Source organism: Tachypleus tridentatus, chromosome 10 (assembly GCF_004210375.1).
Source record: "Tachypleus tridentatus isolate NWPU-2018 chromosome 10, ASM421037v1, whole genome shotgun sequence".
NCBI classification, from domain to species: domain Eukaryota; kingdom Metazoa; phylum Arthropoda; class Merostomata; order Xiphosura; family Limulidae; genus Tachypleus; species Tachypleus tridentatus.
Window position 1 is genome coordinate 137,665,013 of NC_134834.1, and position 20,863 is coordinate 137,685,875.

Here is a 20,863-nt window from a genome sequence, read left to right on the forward strand (position 1 = left end):
TCAGTTCAGAGTATAATGGGTCATTAATACTGAAATATAATCATTCTTTCATGTGATTTAGAAATAGAGCTGTTTTGAGGGACTAAAAGGGTTTTATGCATATATACACAGTCAAAGAAACTGGGTTACATGTAATGCAACTGAATAATTCTCCTTTGGTTTCAATGACAGGTTCTTACAATATACTTGATCAGGTATTATTATGTTAACTAAAGTATTTTTATAAACTCAACTATTGATATTACTACAATTAATTTATTTACAAATTAAACTACATGTACAACAACTGTTCAAATATACATGGAAAACAAACTTAATACACGATGTGAACAGTTCTGACATTTTTCTTCTACTCGTGGACAAAATGCACCATGAAGAACTGTTACAAATCTTACGTAAAAACTAGTTATGCACTAAGTTACAAATTACAATATAAATAAATTTCAAATTTTTTCATGTTTCACATAATATATAAATACATTTTATGATATTCCAACCACAAAATCTCAACAATACATTCATAAATGTGAAACAAAGTGCTAGATTCATGAAAATATTAATACACTGGCTAAGCCTTGTAAATATACGAGGTATCAAACATTTATTGCAAAGAAAAGTGAAGTTCATTATTTTTTTACAAACTTAAAAAGGTAATATCGAATCTTCAATATCAATGTTTTATATACACCTTAAAAATTTTCAACCATTAAAAAATCTTTCACATTTTCGGTTATCAACAAAACTATTTGTGGCAGCTGAACATTTTCAAGTATCATAAGTTAATTTTGTTGCTAACCTGAAAAACATTATAAAGACAAGTAGAAGTCTACACTTTGATATTTAACAGTTATACAAAATTTTATTAATTAAATAATTGGGGCTTTCTTCTGTTCTAGCCATTTTGAGAGCAATCCACAAAACAAATTCTGAAAATCATGTAAATAACAAAGAAATACTACTTGGTATAAAATCTGAAAGAAAAGCTAAGAAGCATGGTAAAAAAAATGCTTTAATAAACTAGTTGCTCACACCAGCTTTTTTAGCTGCTGAAATTTTCATGAGAATCCACACTTTTTTAACTATCAAGATGCACAAACTTCCAAAATTTGATTAATTTTAATCAAACTTAATTCACTATCAATTATTACATGCACAAAAAAAACCCAACAATGCTTGAGCTTTATAAAGCATCAAAGTAACAGTTATAAATACTGTAAAGCTACTACTATACTAATTTACACACTAATGTTTGCATGCCAGTTGTTTGTTAAAAAATATTTAAAACAACATACCCCCCCACAAACACAAGGTACCTAAAAACATTTTATAATTTAAAAAATACATAAAGAAATAACATTTGAATTTACACAAACAAATTTTTGCAACACTGACTTACCTTAACAAAATAAAATTTAAATTACTGGTCATGTGCTTTTTATATTAAAACTAATGGTTTGACAGTTGCTTTTATTAACATTTTACTTTAAAAAATGACAGTAATAAAAACTAATACAATGGGTAAAATTTTTTTTTCAGAAAGATAATGGCAAGTGCTGCATGTACAAATCCTAGTAAATACGAACAATCTTAATAATTAAATAAACAAAGCCCAAAAATATTTCTTTTCAAACATTTTGAACATAAACATTCAAGATAATATTTGAACAATCCATGTAGGCTAGTAATATGATGAAGCTTTTTTTTATATTGGGTATTTGTAAAATTGAGATTATCTACCTTTCAATTCATACAGGATAACTGATTTCTTTGAATAAGTTAACTTTACATATGTAGGTCAAGTCTTAAATCACAGATCTGGAAAAAAAAAAGTAAGAGTATCAAACAAGTAGAACTATTAAAAGACATTTTCTGACACATCAGTTAGTATAAAGGCTTATCAGAATAGTGGATGTACAGAAAGCTTTCTAAAAAGTTAAAACTATCAGATTTAAAGTCAATCTTATAAGAAAGAAGTATTTAAAAGTTTGGTGGGCAACCTAAACTTATTCATCACACCATTTGGGTCCACAACCCCCCATTTATCAGTATCAGCCAGAAATGAGATGTTTTAATAAAAATGAACTATGAAACACATTTTAGCCAAAGAAGCAGGTGTGCAGGTGTGTGAGTGATATGTAGTCTCAGGGGTCATGAGTTGCCCACTTTAGCAGTAATATTAAACAGCAAAGATGTTTACTCTCCGTGTTAAACTACTATCTTTCAGTTATTACTATTATCACAATACATTTTAGTTCTTTTGGTAACTCATTGGTAAAATCAGATCAGCTAATGATATCTACTATGCATAAAGACTGAGTCAGATCTAAACTATCAAAAGCACACAAGTACACCCATACAGAATTTATAATCAGAAAGCTAAAACTGAAGAATATGTAAATTATTCACTTGCCACTTAGTATCTTTACAAGTTAAAGAATTATACCAAACTTCCACTTTTCCTAAGTTGTTAGCATTAAAACCCACAAAAAAGCTTCATATTTGAAAATAAAAGATTCTGGTAACTGAACATCTTAAATGAATTTCATTTGCTATTTGAAAATATAAAAGCAATTTGCTCTTATTAACAGATTATTATTAGACAGCTCATGGCATTTAGGTGCTGGAAGTTCTGTTGTTTTACTCCACAAATAGTATGTACTGACAGCTTAAAATTGTCATTATAAACAAGTAATTACTGTTAAACAATTATTCAGAAAAGACTACTGAACCTAATTAGCAATAAAATGAAAGCTAGACTAATTACAGAACAAAACAAAGTTTACCTTACAAGTTATCATCTCAAAACATCAGTAAAAACGTTTTATAAAAGCATTTTTGATTATAAATAATTGTGGAAAGACTAAATCACAATATTTACTAATCAATTTAAATTAAAATTTGTGTACTTCAAAAGATATTGAAGGTTCACACCTTTACATCTTCTCATCTGAATCTAACTTTTTAACAGTGAGATGTAGTTAATGTTTGTGCTTGTATTACTATTGTTATTACATCAGTGCTAAACAATTAACAAAAACTTAACAGCATAAAATCATACAACAGCAGTTCATGGAAAGTAATCCTCTTAAAAGAGTGAAAATATAGAGTTGAAAAGATAAATACACACCATGAGTAAACGACAGTAACTAGTAACATCCAAACCTCTCTCGACAGTCACGACCAAGGATATTCCTAAGTAAACACCTCAAGTAGTGCAAACACTCTGTGCTTCAATTCAGAATAGCAATCAAGACTTTTTATATTGCACTTTCTTCCACTTTAGAACTATCTTCTTCAATACTTAAATAAATTTTGAGAACAGTGTATTGCAAATCAACAATACAATCTCAATATTATTACATAGTAAAAACCACTGATCTTTTAATTATATGAACTGTATTCTTTCTAATAGATTTTAAAATGTGTTATTCAAACAATTTTTGAGACAATTTCATGAATATACATTGATCCAACATAATTCACTGAATATGTATACCAGAAACATTTCTGGTTTATGCAAATACCTTTTAGGGATGGAAAAAAAAAGTTTTGAATGGATTTCTATATAACATTATGTAAATGCTTATTCTAAATTTTAAAGACCAAATATAATAAAACAACAAATAATATATGAAAGGCAGATCATTGCAATTTATCCTCTCTCTTTTGGAAAACAACTTGCACATTTATACCAGATTTAAGAAACAAAAACTGGTAACAGCAGGCTATTTTCAATGGGAAGAATGCAAGCTTTCCCTAATTCTTGACTAAATGACATGTTAAACAACATACTTTTTTCTTCAAGTATTCTGATAAAAAATCAACTTAATTTACAGCAATGATGATTCTCTTCACAAGCACTCTATTCTTTTTTCTTTTATCAGTTTATCAAGTTAGTAAACTATCTTCACAGATATGTTTAGAAGCAACACACATTTAAGTATATTTACCATGTATAACATTTGTTTTTTCAATAATGCCCACATACATATTATTGAATACAACTATCACACAGATACATTTTACACATTAACTTTTTTAACGTGTTGACAAACACATTTTTAAATACCTGCAATACAAAAATTGAAACGTTACCACAATTTCAAACTATAATTCCTTATTTTATTATGGTGTTGCCTCAGTGCAAAATGTTTGTATACAACTGATGAAAGCTCATAGAATGTCTATCCACATATTTTTCATTCAGTCTACACTCTTCTAAAGTATGATTTATAAATTATTTTAAATATTTAGTAGAATTAACAGCTTTAAACAACATTTACTGAAAATAAAGTTACTAATAATTTACAAGGTATATCTACACTATTTTTTTATTTCGGAAAGAACAATTTGTTTTACAAAATTTACATTTAGATTAACCTGTACCAATTATTTTGTAATAAATATCTTTGGCTTTTTTACACAGATTATTTTTCACAGTTGTTCTTGGAGTGGCCTGAATGAGGAGACACAGACAATTATCTTTACGATTCTGTACATAATAAATAAATAGAAACCTAAATATAAAAACAATTACAAAAATATTGTTCAATCAATTTGGGGAGTTTAATCTTATCTGTTACTGTTATTTAGGAATTTATTACATACTTCAACTTTTAAAACTACTTTAATTTAACAATTGCCTCAAACAAAAATATTCACATTTTTCAAGTCTGATTTCAATAGTTCACATCTTAAAACTTTTACAAAAAACAGAAACAATTGTTTAATTCTAAATGTCATTTTGATGCCAAATGAATAAAACTTTTAATTTCAGATATTAACAATTTAACTTAGGGTCAGTACAAAAGACTGGGACACACAATTTTAGATACATGTAAAAAGTACTCCATGAACTCCATAAAAACAAGTTGTCAAAAAATAACAATAAAGTCAAATGTTTCATAGAAACTAACTGCAGGTCATAAATTTGTTTTCTATAATTTGATCATTACAATTAAACCAATTTACAGGGTCATCTACACTATTGTTTATTAAGGAAAGAATTTATTTTCTAAATGTAAATTTAGAACAATGTGTTCCAATAATTCTGTAATAAGTATCTTTGCTATTTATACATAGATTATTTTTCACAGTTGTTCTTGGAGTGGCCTGAGTGAGAAGACAAAGGCAAGAAATCTCAATTCAGAATTTGAACACCATACTTATCTTTATCACTGGTTTCTATATTTCATGAGAAGAAACAAACAAAAAAACATTAAATCACCCTTCTTCTTGCAAAATTGTTTTTAGTAAAGCAATCACATTCTGAAGCCCAAAAAAGGTAACCTTCATCAGGCCCTTCATGAAGTCTGCGATCACTTGGGAGTTCACAATGGGTGGAATGTGCAAAATCAATCATACGCACATCAATAGGGCACAGAAGTTTTCTCTCCCATGGAAAAGAAGAAAGAGTTTGAGTGACGTCCGTATAACAACTATCTAATGGTTTGCCCCAAGCTCCCACATTTTCTCTCATTTTGAGTGATCTTTCACACTCACTGAAATCATCATTCAAGTAGTCATTGCCATTACCTTGGATTTGGTCATGAACCATTCTACCTGCATCTTGGTTCCCATTCCAAGAAGTGACATCCTGAGTTTTTTTACCATCATAAATAATAAGAAGGGAGCTAGTGTAAAAGCGGGAACGTGTCAAGATGTTCAATAACAGTGTATAATTTGTCTAAACGATCTAGTAATAACGGGATGACATCCAAACGAATATGCTGACCATTATGAAGAAACCTGCGGAAAGCCTGTTTGAATCCATCCACTGTCAAGCTCCTGCCATAATATTTGTTGTGACAAAGAAATCGGCCTGAATTCAACTGATAAACCTACAACAGTTCCATAAAAAAATTCAAAGGGAAACTATAATGTTTATTTAAAACAAACCCTAACAGTTAGAATATTTATAGTTGTTCTCGTTAAAACAATTCTTGTGCTTGTAAATTAATTTCTTAAAGCTATTTTGAGTGCTAAATTTAGGAAAGTTTCTTGCAGGCAGTTCACATACACTCACCATATATGTATAAAAAGTTTATATGTATTATTTTAACTTATACATTTCTAAAGCATTACATCTGACTTACTTGTATCATTGACAAATCAAACATTAAAACTATTGTGAACACATTTGAAAGAGCATACTAAAACAGACAATATTACAGTGAGTAATAAGAATTTAATGTGATGCAATTTTTTATTAAACATGTACATTTAACTTATGAAAAATTCTTTTCCATGTACAGATGCCAGTATAACAGCTACACATGCCTATTAATATTGTTCCTGATTCAAACTGTTTTATGCAAGACAAAAAGCAGACTTCATTACTAATGTTAAAATTATATTTCTTAATAACTTAATTAGATATTAGCTTTTTCCAAACTTAAATATTTAAAAACTTTGATGGAAACATTAAAAAAGTCTTATAATTTATTCAATAAACTTCTAATTACTCAATTTAATGTAACAAAACTTCTTGTTATTATTATTATTATTTATCTACAAACTTGAACAAAAGAGTGCTGGCTTCAAAATATCTGATTTAAAAATAAATAAAGCAACATAATATTCTTGAAATGGACCTATGAATTTTGTAATTTTCCAGCACACTACAGAATGATTAGGAGACATTGTTTTAAAATAATATAATTATTATTGTCCACTTTAAAATGATTTTCAGAAGGATACTACCTTCTCATTGAAATGCCTACAGAATTTGTTACAAGATGATGTCTATACCTACTTGCATACCACAAATCCTGACACCCAGACTTCCTGATGTAGTGAGAGCAACTTTGGCTTCATGGCTTTTCTGCTTAGCAAGTGAGGCATCATCTCCATGTTGCCTAGTACCCATCTTTAGATCCAATATACAAGGGTATTTAAACCTACTTGTCAGGTTCTCCAATAGAATGAATTCTAAAGAATGACATGTTGCAAATAAAATGCTCAAAAACTGACACCTGGAATATTCCTCAGAAAATCTAAAAAATTAAACTGATTATAAGTTGGGATGTTCAAGTATTCTGTACAAAAGATATGAATATGACTTTCTGATTAATAATGTGTATTTGGATAACCTTTGTTTCTAGGTTAAAGTTGCAAGTGTAAATTTGAATGTTTCTAAGATTCTAAGCCATTATTTTTACCAAACAGTTTCATGACACTATCAAAAGTTGAGCACATTTTTATACTAAAATATATTTGGGTGAATGCTGTAAACTACAAAAAAAAATAAAGGTAAATAACCAAAACTACTCCTTCATAGTACAACTTTAACAAATTTTTGTACAATAATAATAATAATAAAAAATCTTTCCCAGAAAGTTATTTTATTAGTGACTTAAGAAATAATTTTTCAAGTTTACTAATTACTTAATACTTAGAAAATTTAATAAATGGCAAAGAATGTTATAGTAAAATTCTAACTTTTGATGTGCCAGCTGTATTACAGTAACAGTAGGGCTTGTGCCACATCTTGTAATAACAAGAAACTACAGGTAAAAATGTTATGTCATACTAATTAAAATGTCTATTCTTTTTCAAACAGCTTATTCTATACTAGACAACTTATTAGTGTTATAAACTAATTCTGTATGAGTTATATGAATGAATCTAAGTAATCGAGAAAATACTCTGACAAATATAAGAAAAAAAGAAAGACGTCATAAAAACAGATACGAGTGTACTTAAAATTAATTGATTAATAATTTTTCAATAACATGAAATTGGTTAAATCAGCTGGGACCGTGTAACACTATATCCCAAAATGCAAAAATAACTTTGTACTATAGTGTAGCAAAAAGAAAACAAACACCATACTTCTTTTAGAAGTTTTTGAAGCAGATGCAGTTGCATGCATTTTTACTAACTGCTCTCGATGACAACGAAGAACCCATGGGTTGTGAATACTTTTAGTTCTTTTATCAGGTTCATCACCTTCTTCAAATATTGTTAAGTCTTTTTCTTCCCGTTCACTTTCAATTTCAATAGTGCCAGACTGACAAAGCCGTATTCTGGAAGGTTCACTAAAAGTTGATAAAACTGAAAATATTTTACAAGCATCACAACACAAATATTCAGCACTTAATATTGTTTTTTAAAATGTAAAAACTCAAAACAAAAAATACTAAAAAAAGATCATCATAACGAATAGAAAATTAGTTCATACACATATCCCAAGCAAATAAGAAAAGATACGTGCTCCAGTTAGGTATATCTTATGTAGAAAAAATGTAATAATACTGAACAAACAAACAAAATCTATGGATAGTAGATAAACTGAAGTGTCAGTACAAGATATTTGCAAACACTGTAATTAATGATGTTTAAGATAAAGCTTGAAGTATTTTAAAAAACTTTAATTTTTTTGAGATTCATGTTATCAATAACATTTTCCAAATATATTAAAATTACTTTATATATATACATAAAACCATAAACCTACAATGAGTAAACAGTTGAACTCTTCCTTTTGAATAACCACAAATTAACCATGGCAAATAAACATTAATATTAAATAAGATACTACTTATCATTACAACAAGCAAACAGTTGAATTGGCATATTTTTTGACAATGTCATTTACTTAAACTGTTAAAATGATCAGAAAATGAAAAAAAAATCACATAAATGAGCTCTCAGACAGAACTAATTAGAACACACCAGAAAATGTTTTTTTAATTGAATGTTCAGAAGACTTTGAAAACGTTTTTAGATGTTTTAATTTTAAAAAATGTTTGCATGTTTCCTATATTAAAAGCTCTGGAAATTTGCTTTTCAGACATCAGATAAGTCTTATTACGTTTAGAGGGTATGGTAGATAACAGCAAAACAGATAACTCAAATCCTCATTAACTGAATATTATCTTAATGTTTAGTGTTCAAACAATGAACACAAATATAATAACTTATAGTTACTTGAAAAAAAAATTTATCAGATACAATTTTAATTCTACCAAGAATATTATTTTTAAAAATATTGTTGGCAAGCCTAACAAAATGCCAATGTAATGGGTAAGCTTGTAGTTCACAGATAAATGTCAGCTTCAGCACAGTATTTTTTATAATGTATAGCACAAAGTGGTACATACTACACTTTGCCAAATAAAGTACCAACAAATATATTAATTCATATCAATGAAGCTAAAATTGATTAAATACACTGCTGGTCAAAATCTTAAGGCCAGTGAACATAAAGAAAAAATATGAATATTGGTTATTGGACTCAACCATTTATTTGAGTAGAGTTTGGAAAGATGAAAAGAAGGAAAGGGAAAATAAAAATAAAAACCTTTTTCAGCATTTAACAGGGAAAATGTGAACACTATGAAATTAGCCTAAATACTAGTTGGTCAAAAGATTAAGACCATACCAAAAAAAAGTCCTAAACAGGGTAGGAAATGCCCAACAAGAGGTCTCAGTAGAGAGTTGCACAGCCATCATTGCAAATAACTGCAAACATTCACTTTGACATGGTCAATATAAATGTTTGCAGAAGCCTGGCTGGAATGATATTCCAAGTGGTGAAGGTGGCTTCACAAAGATCATGTGCTGTTTGGAACTGACATCCATTTTTATAGACTTCCCTTGCCATCTACCCCCAAACAATTTCAATGGTGTTCAGTTCGGGCAAACACGCTGGGTGGTCCAAAAGAATCACTTTATTTGCCATGAAAAAGTCCTTTGTCCTGTGGGCATTGTGAATTGCAGCGTTTTCTTGCTGAAAGATCTAGTCATTTCCACACAAGCAAGGGCCTTCAATCAATAACAATGCTCTCTCCAACATGCCAATGTAGCCAGCTGCTGTTTGACACCCCTGTATAACCTGAAACTCCATTGTTCCATGGAAAGAGAAAGCACCCCAGATCATAATGGAACCTCTTCCACTGTGTTGTGTAGAAAATGTCTCCGGTGGGATATTCTTATAATGCCAGTAATGTTGGAAGCCATCTGGAGCCTCCAGGTTAAATTTTTTCTCATCAGAGAACAAAACCTTTTTCTACTTTTCTACGTCCCATGTTTGGTGCTTCTCAGCAAATTTAACCGAGCTGTTTCGTGGTGTGGAAGGAGGCGTGGCCTTTGAAGACGTTTATGGTTTTTAAAGCCTTCCTCTTGTAGATGCTGTCTTATTGTTCTTGAGCTACATTCTGCATCTGTAAGGGCCTTAATCTGGTTCAACAATTGACTGGAGTCTTGCCAGACAACCTGTCAAATCCTCCTACTCAACACCAGCAAAATTTTCTTGGGCCAACCACTTGAAATTCTTGTTTCATATCTCTCCAAGTCTTAAGAAATTTACAACAACAGTTTTACTATGCCCAATCTCACAAGAGATGCTACATTGAGAGAGACCTTGCTTTCGCAGCTTGACAATTCTGCCACGTTCAAACTCTGTCAACTTTTTAGCCTTTGCCATGTTTTTACCCAAAGTAACACAGGAGATGTCAGTGGGAGATGTTGACAACACTAATGCTTGAACACAAATGACTAAATTTCATCACATGTTTACTAATTAAACACATTTTAGTGTGGTCTTAAAATTTTGACCAGCTAGTATTTTGGCTAATTTCATAGTGTTCACATTTTCCCTACTAAATGCTAAAAAAGTTTTTATTTTTATTTTCCCTTTTCTTATTTTCATCTTTCAAAGCTCTACTCAAATAAGTGGTTGGGTCTAACAGTGCAAAATGCATATTTTTTCTTTACATTCATTGGCCTCAAGATTTTGGCCAGCAGTGTATATAAAATGAATCTTTCTGATCAACATTAAAAATAATTTAATTCTAAAATGCAACAATATATTCTTAATATTTTTAAACATCTCACAAAAAATGTTTTGAAAATTTTCCAACACAAAACTTTAAAAAATCAAAAACTTAATTAAATTATATCAGGCATGCCAATGACATTTATGAAAAAAAGAGGAAAAGGTATATAGTCTGGTGCCAGACTAAACACTTTAAATGAAAACTTTTTAAATAAAAGTGTAAACTTTCATTTACAGTTTTTAGCAGATTGATTTATTCTTTGAATTTGCATTCATTTTTTAGAAGATATATCAAAATATCTAAAATTAACAAATAAAATAAAAAGTAGATAAATGAAATTTAAGATTATTTGCTATTTATTCAGTTTAATTTTTTTCTAAATCAAAATATATTAGTAATATGAGTTAATAAAGTCAAAATAACTCAGTAAATATTTCATAAACAAATCATTTCATTATTATCCTTTTTGTCATCAATAACATCATCATCAACTACTGGTATGCTGCCAATTAAATGTTTTACAGTCATTGCCAATAACTACTTCTCTGCTGCATATATTCCATACAATTTTCAAATCACATAAAATTACTCTTTTGACTAATCATGACTACCTACAGTTCAAATTGTTCATCTATGCAATCTTGTCATTATACTACTGGTACCTTAATGTCAGTGAATTTTCCATTCTTTCACAAATTGACAATACAAACTAAAACAGCATATGAAGGAAAGCTATGACATTGCTTAAAAATTCAACTACTGATATGGTTCAATATTAAACTACTGATATCAGTGATATGCCTCAGAAATTAAATTTTGTACAGTCACTGACATCAACAACTACTGCTCTGCTGCATGTATTCCATTAAAATTTCAAATTACTTAAAATTACTCTACATGACTACCTACAGTAAAACTTGTTCATCTATACAATCTTGTCAGTAAATTACTGGTACCTCAATATCAGTATATTTTTCATTCTTTCACAATACAAACTGAAACAGCAAATCAAGGAAAGCTTTGACATTGCTTCAAAATAAAATTAATGATATGCTTTAAAATAAACCACTGGCACTATATGCTGCAGATAATAATAAAATGTTTTTCAGTCACTGATATCAACTTCTGCTCTGCTGCATAAATTACAGTCAAATTTCAAATCACTTAATTTCCTTTAATCAATCTTGGCTACTTTCCTCTTTTTTGAGACAAGGGTTTCCAGTGCTCTCTTCCAAGCTTTTTTTCTCTCCTTCTCTAAATGGGTAGCTCTCTGTGCCTCTGCAGCTTTCTGGACTTTTTCTTTAGCCAAGGTGGCTGGGCCAGATTTCACAGAACCATAGGCCTCAAGCCTTTCTGCCCTTTTATTCTGATTCTCCCTCAGCTTTGAGGTATACTTTGAAGCTGCTGATCTAATGTCCTTACACATTCTCTTGTCTACAGGATCAAAATGAACATCTTTTCTTTTAAACATTTCAATCGCTGTTGTTTCTTTGGAGCATAGAGAATATTTTATCGTTTGGTATGCACATGATATCAGCCCACGAGACCTGCAATGAGACGAAACGAAACTGCCTCCAAGATGGCGGTCAGATTTTTTTTTTTTCTGCAATAAACATTGAAAAAATACGATTTCTTCTCAAAAACCACCTACCCGGCCCCCAAATTGCTCATATTTTCTCCTCGAATTTACACGAATCTCGTGGGTGATCGTTGCCCGTCTGAAAACCACGGAAATCCGCGTTTCAGCGGAAAAATGGCACACATGTTATATGAATGCTTTAAACCCAACTATTTAGTAAGTTTGTTCTAAGTTTCATGCCAGGTGGTTAACTATTTCCATGATGAGGAGAAATTATATGGGGTATTGTACCAGTCATGAAAAGGTTAAAAATAAAATAATCTATCTGAATAATTTTGTTTTAAATAATCATGACACGATAATATTAAAATATTATTTAAAAATTCAAAAAATGTTCATAGATATTGGAGTTGCATGCCCCATAGACATGTTATATAAATTACAAATAAAAGTTGTGTTTATATTATGACCTCACTAATGTCATATTGTATGTTTAAATCCCTCTCCAATTTGATGATGTTGTACCTGTTGATAGAGTATTTAATTCTTGAGGTTAAATTTGGGTGTGTATAAAGAGATTGTTAGAATAGTTGACTGGAATGATACACAGATATAGTCTACACACACAATATCACGATTTGTAAGAACACTGAGTGACTACCTGCTTAAAATGGATGTTGTCCATGAATTTCTTCAGTGCAGAGTAAGATTGGGATAAGCCATCAAACACTGGATGTCTCTCATAATGACACAGCCAGTGATGAATGGATGTTGTAGATGCAGAATGTCAGACAGTAATGTTTTCCAAGATATAGTTGAAAACTGGTACAGTAAAACAATTGTGTTTAAGGAGGAAGAACTGTCAAAAATACTGACACAGAAGTTAACATTTTCCTGACCTAAAACTGTATTTCTCATGCATACTGACCTTCTTACATATTTAACCTATCTTTCCCATGTGTCCATCTTAGATTTGTACACTACTAGCCTTTAGGTAACTTGTGAATTGGACGATTGCACCATGTCATTATTATGCAGCATAGGCTCTCCACCAATGTTTTTGCACTTTCAAATCATCATTTTGTGATGGATCTGCTCAGTCATATAGGTGTGAAACAGAAAGAAGCAATATAGGAAGAAAGAACCAGGTCTCCTTTCCAAGCAGCTGGAGAATTAAAGGAGGAAAACTGAACAGGATAGAAAATCATATAAAAAGACAGCAATCAAAAGCAAGAAGAGAAAATATATCTTAGGAGAAAGGTGGTATATGTTGCAGGTTGCCAATGGCTAGAAGAGGGCATAAGAAAAGAGCATACAAAATTAAATTGAGATCCCTGTCACATATGGAAACAGGGTGAGATGGTCTATAGATAAGGAAGGACTGAATAAAGGTAGAAAGAACTGAGAAGAAAAACACCCTACAGTATTGATAAAGATGCAATGTTGCACACAAGACCACCCAATAACCAGTAAAGGTGGAAAGAGTTGGTCCACTAGTCAAACAGCCAGGTAAAAGTAAGAGAAATGACTGACAGTGGGGAGGTAGCAATGAATGGACTGATGATGACTAGTAGTTCCCTACCTTGCAGGCTGATAAAAGGCTGAGTACAGCTCAAAAATGAGTTTAATAATAATAATACTCCCAGGCCATAAGTATGGGAGTGAGGGAAATTTTGTAATTGTTGACAAACCCTGCCTCCTTTAGATGTATTTTAGAATCAGGATGAGGAAAAGGAAACAATAAAAATTGAGGGAAAGAGAAATACTGGAGAGAAAATCCATAAGTAAAACATAGAGTGACCCCTGTGTTGACAGAAAAGTAAAAATGGAATGGATCCCAGTGGAGACATGAAGAGAATGAAAATTGCCTACAAAATTATGAGGCATAGTAGAGTACCTCAGACTTATGATACAGAGAAAAGAAGATATAAAGAAGTATGGTACAATGGATCAGGAAAAGACAAAAGCATTGGGTACTGGAGGGCAAAACCAAATTTTCAATTCATTCACAAAGACTATAATCAAGGATATAAAAATCAGATAGAGAGGTAGGGTGAGGTTCGAAATTGGATGAATGTAACTGGTCAAGAAAAGGGCAAATGAAATTAGCAAAGGTTTGGTTTAAGAAGTATGGGACAACAACAATCACATTTGGCCTCCTCATTGTTCCCTTAAAACAAAGAAATAATTCCTGAAGAAAGGACTGTAACTGAAGATCCTGGATACAAAAGGGAAACCACTACCCTATTCACAATGACTGTTATGTTACTCCCAGATAAAATCCCTCCATAAGCCATACCTATTGTATAACATGGGTAAGGACATAATTGATTCCAATAAATATTAGATGTTACATAAATTAGTGTGTCCAGAGTTTATTGAAAAAAAGAGAGTGAAATTAAGTTCCTTAACACTGCAAATCCCAAACTGAAAAAGAAACGTATCTGATGTGTTCAGTGTTGAAAAAAAGAATGAAAATAGATAAATGCATAGAAGTAGTTACTGCATAAGGTTTGTTTTTGTTTTTTGTGCAAAGCTACTCTAGGGCTAGCCATCCCTAATTTAGCAGTGCAAGACTAGAGGGAAGGCAGCTAGTCATCACCACCCACTGCCAACTCTTGTGCTACTCTTTTACCAATGAATAATTGGATTGACCGTAACATTATAATGCCCCCACAGCTGAAAGGGCACGCACATTTGGTGCAACAGGGATTCGAACCCACGACCCTCAGATTACAAGTTGAATGCCTTAACCCACCTGGACCCCACTGCATAAAGAGGTTTGTTGTTATCCTATTGGTGAAAGCTTTCACTCCATAACATCATTATTATGCAGAAGTGTTTGTGGTATGCAAATCTCTGAAGCAAATGCACAGGGAAGATAATTGTGTAAAGTGGTGTGTATTGGCTAAGAATATCTACAATGAATGCAGAGCCTGTTAGGGAGTTATTAATATACATTGCAATCCTGTGGAACACTTTCCTTGAATTATATTTGTTCATTAATAGTGTGAAGTTCAAGATGGTATGCTAATCTTTAATGTGAAGTGCCAGATAAGATTTTAGGAGGGCCAGGATGTGCTAGTACTTTAAAACTAGATGTGATGGCACATTTGTTAAATGAACAACAAGCAAACTGGCAAGGAGACAATGACTATTGCCTGACATGTTAAGGAGGTAGATTTCCACATGCACCAGGTCTCCTGGCATTTCTTAAATAATCTTTAGTGAGATTTTGCAAACTAATTATGTGAAGATAAAAACACTATCCAAAACACAAACAGTGTCAAAGAGTGAATGTGCCTTCAACCATAACAAGTGAGTCATGACCTCCTACAGTTAAACAGGTACAGAACTTAATGAATATCAGTGAAACCAACAAAAGAGGAACTACATAATTCTTTTATTAAAATATTATCTAGAAGGTTGGGGAATGTTTTATACAACAGTAATGTTTTGACTTTGAATATTAACCCATGTTTTTCAGAAGTTTTAAAAAAAGTCTAAAAATTTGAATGTTGTAGTTGTTGCATAAAGTATGATAAATATCCATTAACCTTGTATCAAAATATTATGTCCACAAGTATGAAAATTTTTCCCACACCACTAATACTTGGCCTTTGGCTCATGTTGATCAGATGCAGAACATCCTATTTAGTACCTATTCTATAAGAGTGGTGAAAATCCACCTTCTAATCCTGATATCTTGTCCACAAGACCAAAACAGATGAAAGAACAGACAGGAGCAAACCAACATGTACAGCTCTGCTGCACAAAGTTGTGGGAACATAATGATGTACTCCTAAAGCTTCTGAAAGCTATATATGCTTAATTACAATTTTATTTATAGTCACCTTACATATATTTAGCTCCTGTTGGGTCTTAACAAATGATCATCATTTGCAGGTTTGAAAACAGATAAGTCCCTCTCAAGTTAAAAACCTTTCAAAAGATGAGATTCTATGTTTCTAAATAATGTAAACAACTTGCTAATCATTCCTTATGGTATTTTTTCTATCTTCACAAAATTTAGAATTTGTTATATAAAATTCCCAAATATTCACTGATTTCCAAAAAGTGTTTGAACTTGTACTTAAAACACACACACACATATATATATATATAAATTTTATGCAAATTTGTATAATACCTGAAAGAATTATAGGATCAAAAAATGAGATTTTCAAAAATAAAAATACATAACAGGAGTACTAGTTTCTTCAGCAGTGAATTCGATATTAGTGTGATTAATTAATGATAGTTAAATAATTTCAATACTGCTTGTTTGTTTATAGTTAAGCACAAAGCTACACAACGGGCTATCCGTGCTCTGTCCACCTTTGGTATTAAAACCCAGTTTCTAGCATTACAAGTCTCCAGACATAGAGTTGTGCCACTAGAGGGCTTTAGTAATGTCATGTGCATTTTCAGTAACCCACATATACAATGTTGTGGCAGTTTTTCATATCTAATACTTCCAAATGGACCTTAAAAGAAAAAACAGAAAATAGACAAAAAAACTATGAAACAATTATAAATAAAGTGTCAACAGTCTTAGACGAAAGACTTGCATGACTTATACCTGCTATTGCATGTCAAAGGGTTGCACAAATGTTAGAAGGAAAAAAAAAGAAAATAGATGCCTGTCACAAGAAGAAGAAATGACAGGATTTGTGACATAGCCCAATGCAGAAAACTCAGAGCTTGTGTTCACAGTTATATATCAGTCACAGGCTTTATATCTTATACCCAAAACTTGTAGGAATAAACTCAAAAGTTCTACATGAAAAACATGGAGTGTTAAAAAGTTAAATGGTTCTTGCCTACTGTCCATGAGAACTAATTACAGTATTGTGACAATTGTAGTTTATATCTACAGTCTTAAGAAGAATTAAAAGATGTACAATAAAGTTACAGGGATTGTGTGTAAATATATTTTCAGAAAACTTGGATGATTTATGCTGGGATTACAAGTCTGTGCCTACAATCATTTTTGGATGTCTTACAGCTTTACCGATACACATGTCGAAATATTGTGCAATAAATCAAGTGAAATACACAAGACAGAAGAAAAGGAAAAATTACATTCTTATAGATTTTCAAAGGTTATTTAATATTAATATTATAATTTGTAGTAATCTGAGTTAAATAACACAAGAATAATTAGATGTAGTAAGATTGGTAAATAAAAGTAAGACAGTCAAAGTTTCAACTCAGTGTTATAATTTGGTGGTGTAAATTTTATTACAACATTAAAATAGGCTTAATATGTGTAATAACTTAGGCTTGGGTATATTTAACCTTGATGGTAGATCTTAAAATAGGTTAAATGCACTGTTTTAGTACACAATCTAAAAACTAGTTTATTGTCTCATATTTTAAGGGGTAACTTGTTTACTCTTAACTTAGATCCTTTTTTTTTAAATTCAGCCTATAATTATAAGGCTAAATATATTATATTATTAACATTACATATACAAAGACAACTTACTGTTACTTCTAATAAAGTTATATTTCTAAGTTCTACATAATTGAAGCTAAACTATTACATCAGAGTGATACAAAAAATTAATGATTTGTTCTTATGTGTCAGCCTTAATAGTAACAATGTTAAAAATAGACTATTGGTGTTTGATATTATCTATTTTCAGGCTGTAAGTATAAAAACAATGGTTATAACTGGTGTAGAAATTAAGCATTTACAGTTTGTTAGATGTAATGGGTTGCAAGGAATGGATTTTATCTGGAAATCCAGAACTAGCATGTACTTTAAGGAAGCTAGTAATGAAGATGTGCAATTTGTATGTAGAGTTTGTGGGCTGGAGGCCATCATAGTTAGATTAGAGGCAACAGATAGAGATGTGTATACTGACTGTGGGAAATAAAAGCAGGATTTCAAGAGTAGCTTAAGCATTTACACATAATGAATATATCAGCTAAATTATTTTCACATAGTTAGAAAAATACTATTAGGGCAATAAGTTATAAATTTAATTGTAATGAGCCTATTCTATTCAGCAACATATTTCAGCTCTTGGAAAGTTTCTCTAAACAAACTACTGGAGGGAAGGAAAACAAAAGGGTTAGAAAAGAATGTGGATGATAAGAAGGTTATAGCAGTGGATGATTCCTTGACAATACATATGGATAGGACAGTCTATAGGGTAAATAGTGAGAAAATAATTAGATTATGTTTTGCATAGGCAGAGAATATAACTGACAGAGCAGAAAATATATAAAGGGGAACTTTTTGGATGTATTCCTTTGACATTTGGCAAAAACTAGTAACAAAACATGACATTCCAGTTAATACCAAATTTATTCAAAAACTAGGCATAAAACTGAGGTCTATACTGTGCAAAAATTACACTGACAAACACCACATCAACATTATTTATAAAATACAATGTGATAACTGCTACGACTTCTATATTGGAGAAACAAGTAGAAAAATGGAAACCATATTTAAAGAACATAAAAATTTACCTTCACATGTTTTTGAACACTGCAAGTCAAATAAACATAACCATAGAAAACACTCAAATACTAAATAAAGAAACAAACAAACAAATGCAGAATTAAAGAAGCCTTACTTATACAACTTAAGCCCAAAATAAACCAATACAAAGGAACACCTTTATACCTATATTAAAAAATAATATAATAAATAATATAAAATTATATATTCAAACATCTAAGCCTGCCCTCTACATTCCGACACTCAGTTACACAACCCCTTTCAAACATGTGGTCAGCTTCCGATCAGTTACCTCTTTCTTTCTTTGTGAACCTGACGATGACCGAAGAAGGTCGAAACTTTGTTTACTCCTCTACATAAAATATTTTCTCAACCCAAGCGAGCCCTTTTTACATATATATTTCTCTACAAGTGGGGTTTCTCGACATCACTGAGTTACATCCTGTTGATGTTGAGGGTAAAGATAATAACAAGAAGATCATATCCAAATGGGTTTCTATCAGAAAGGAAAAATGTTTTAATGAAAACTTGTTACAGACCATCGAATGATACTGATGAAATTAGTGACAAACTTTACAATGAGATTATGATTCCAGCTGTTAATGAAATCATAAATATGGGTAATTTTAATTTCAGGCTTACAGATTGGGAAATGCTAGAGTCAAATCATGAGGTCAAAAGGTTTTTTAAACTGTTCAGGATGGCTTTTTTCACCAATTAGTAAGGAACCTATTTTAGATTTATTGTTGACTCCAAATGTGGAAATGATTGAGAAAGTGAATATTGGAAAGTATCTGGGTATAAGATATTTCTCTGTCAGGTTCAGTGTTGTGCTGCATAAGGAGATAAGGAATAAAGACATGTTAATTACAAATTTTAAAAAGACAAACTCCGACAGGATGCAACAAGAATTACTTGGAAATACTGATGTGGTAAATTTTTAAATATTCAAGGCAGACATTTCTCAGAAAGAAAATGGTAGCTGCAAGTAAAAACAAATTGGCTCAAAAAGATAAGAGGTAAAACTAAACAAAATCACAAATGTAAGAAACTTAAATTGACTGGTGTTACAAGAGACTTAGAAGATTAAAGAGAATAAGGAAAGTTGCTGAAACAGGAAATTAGAACATCAAAAAGGATGCACAAGAAAAGGTTGTCTGAAAACAAAAATTAACAGTTAGGATTTCTTTAAATACACTAAGGGTAAACAAAATGTTAGGATGGGGTAGGACCCCTAAGAGATGATAAAAAAAAGGTTTGTATCTGATGATTATGAGATGACTGGGTTATCAATTTTTTTTCTTCAGATTTAATTAATGAAGATTTAAGCAGTATTCCACATCTTGAACAGTTGATGGACAGAAACAAGATCAAACAAGATGACTACATTAATTCTAATCTGATTAGGGAAAAAAATTTGGAAGTTTAAAGAACGATAAATCTCCTGAGGCAGATAAAATTTCTCCAAGGGTTTCGGGAAAGGTTAAGGATTGGATATGTGGACCACCTGCTACATTTTATATCAGTCCTTGAATAATGGGCAAGTAAGAGAGGATTGGAAGTTAGCTAATGTAACTACTCTTTTCAAAGGAATGATAAAAATTGTCCCAGTTATTATAGATCCATTAGTCTTACATCAGTTGTGGAAAAAGTTTTGAAAATTCTGGTAAAATATGTTTTTGCAAAGTCTTCAACAAAGTTCACAATTTTATTGAATAGTCAATATGGTTTAACCCAGGGAAATTTTTGCCTTACAAATCTTTTGACATTATTTACAAAAGGTTACTACATATGTAGATGAGGGTAAGAGTGTAGATTTGGTGTATCTGAATTTTCAGAAAGCATTTGACAAGGTGCTATATAAAAGGCCTGTAAAAAAAAAATCTCTATAGGTGTTGCAGATAAGTAAGTAAATTGGACAAGAGTAGCTTAACAGAAGAAAGCAGAGAACTGTTACACATGGAGTTCAGTCATACTGGATTAATGGCTGTAATGGAATATCTTATGGCTCAGTCTCAGGGTCTT

The 20,863-nt window shown here is 31.1% G+C and overlaps 1 protein-coding gene across 1 annotated transcript in view; it reads right to left on the reverse strand.

Moving 5' to 3' along the window:
* Positions 1-235: 235 nt before the first annotated feature.
* Positions 236-20,863, reverse strand: part of LOC143230431 (inositol hexakisphosphate kinase 1-like) — a 93,956-nt gene continuing 73,328 nt past the window's right edge. Inside the window, 5 exon segments of the mRNA XM_076463974.1 lie at positions 236-5,280; positions 5,282-5,647; positions 5,649-5,840; positions 6,755-6,930; positions 7,834-8,039. Of these exon segments, the coding sequence (XP_076320089.1) occupies positions 5,224-5,280; positions 5,282-5,647; positions 5,649-5,840; positions 6,755-6,930; positions 7,834-8,039 (997 nt within the window). The 3' untranslated portion in view covers positions 236-5,223.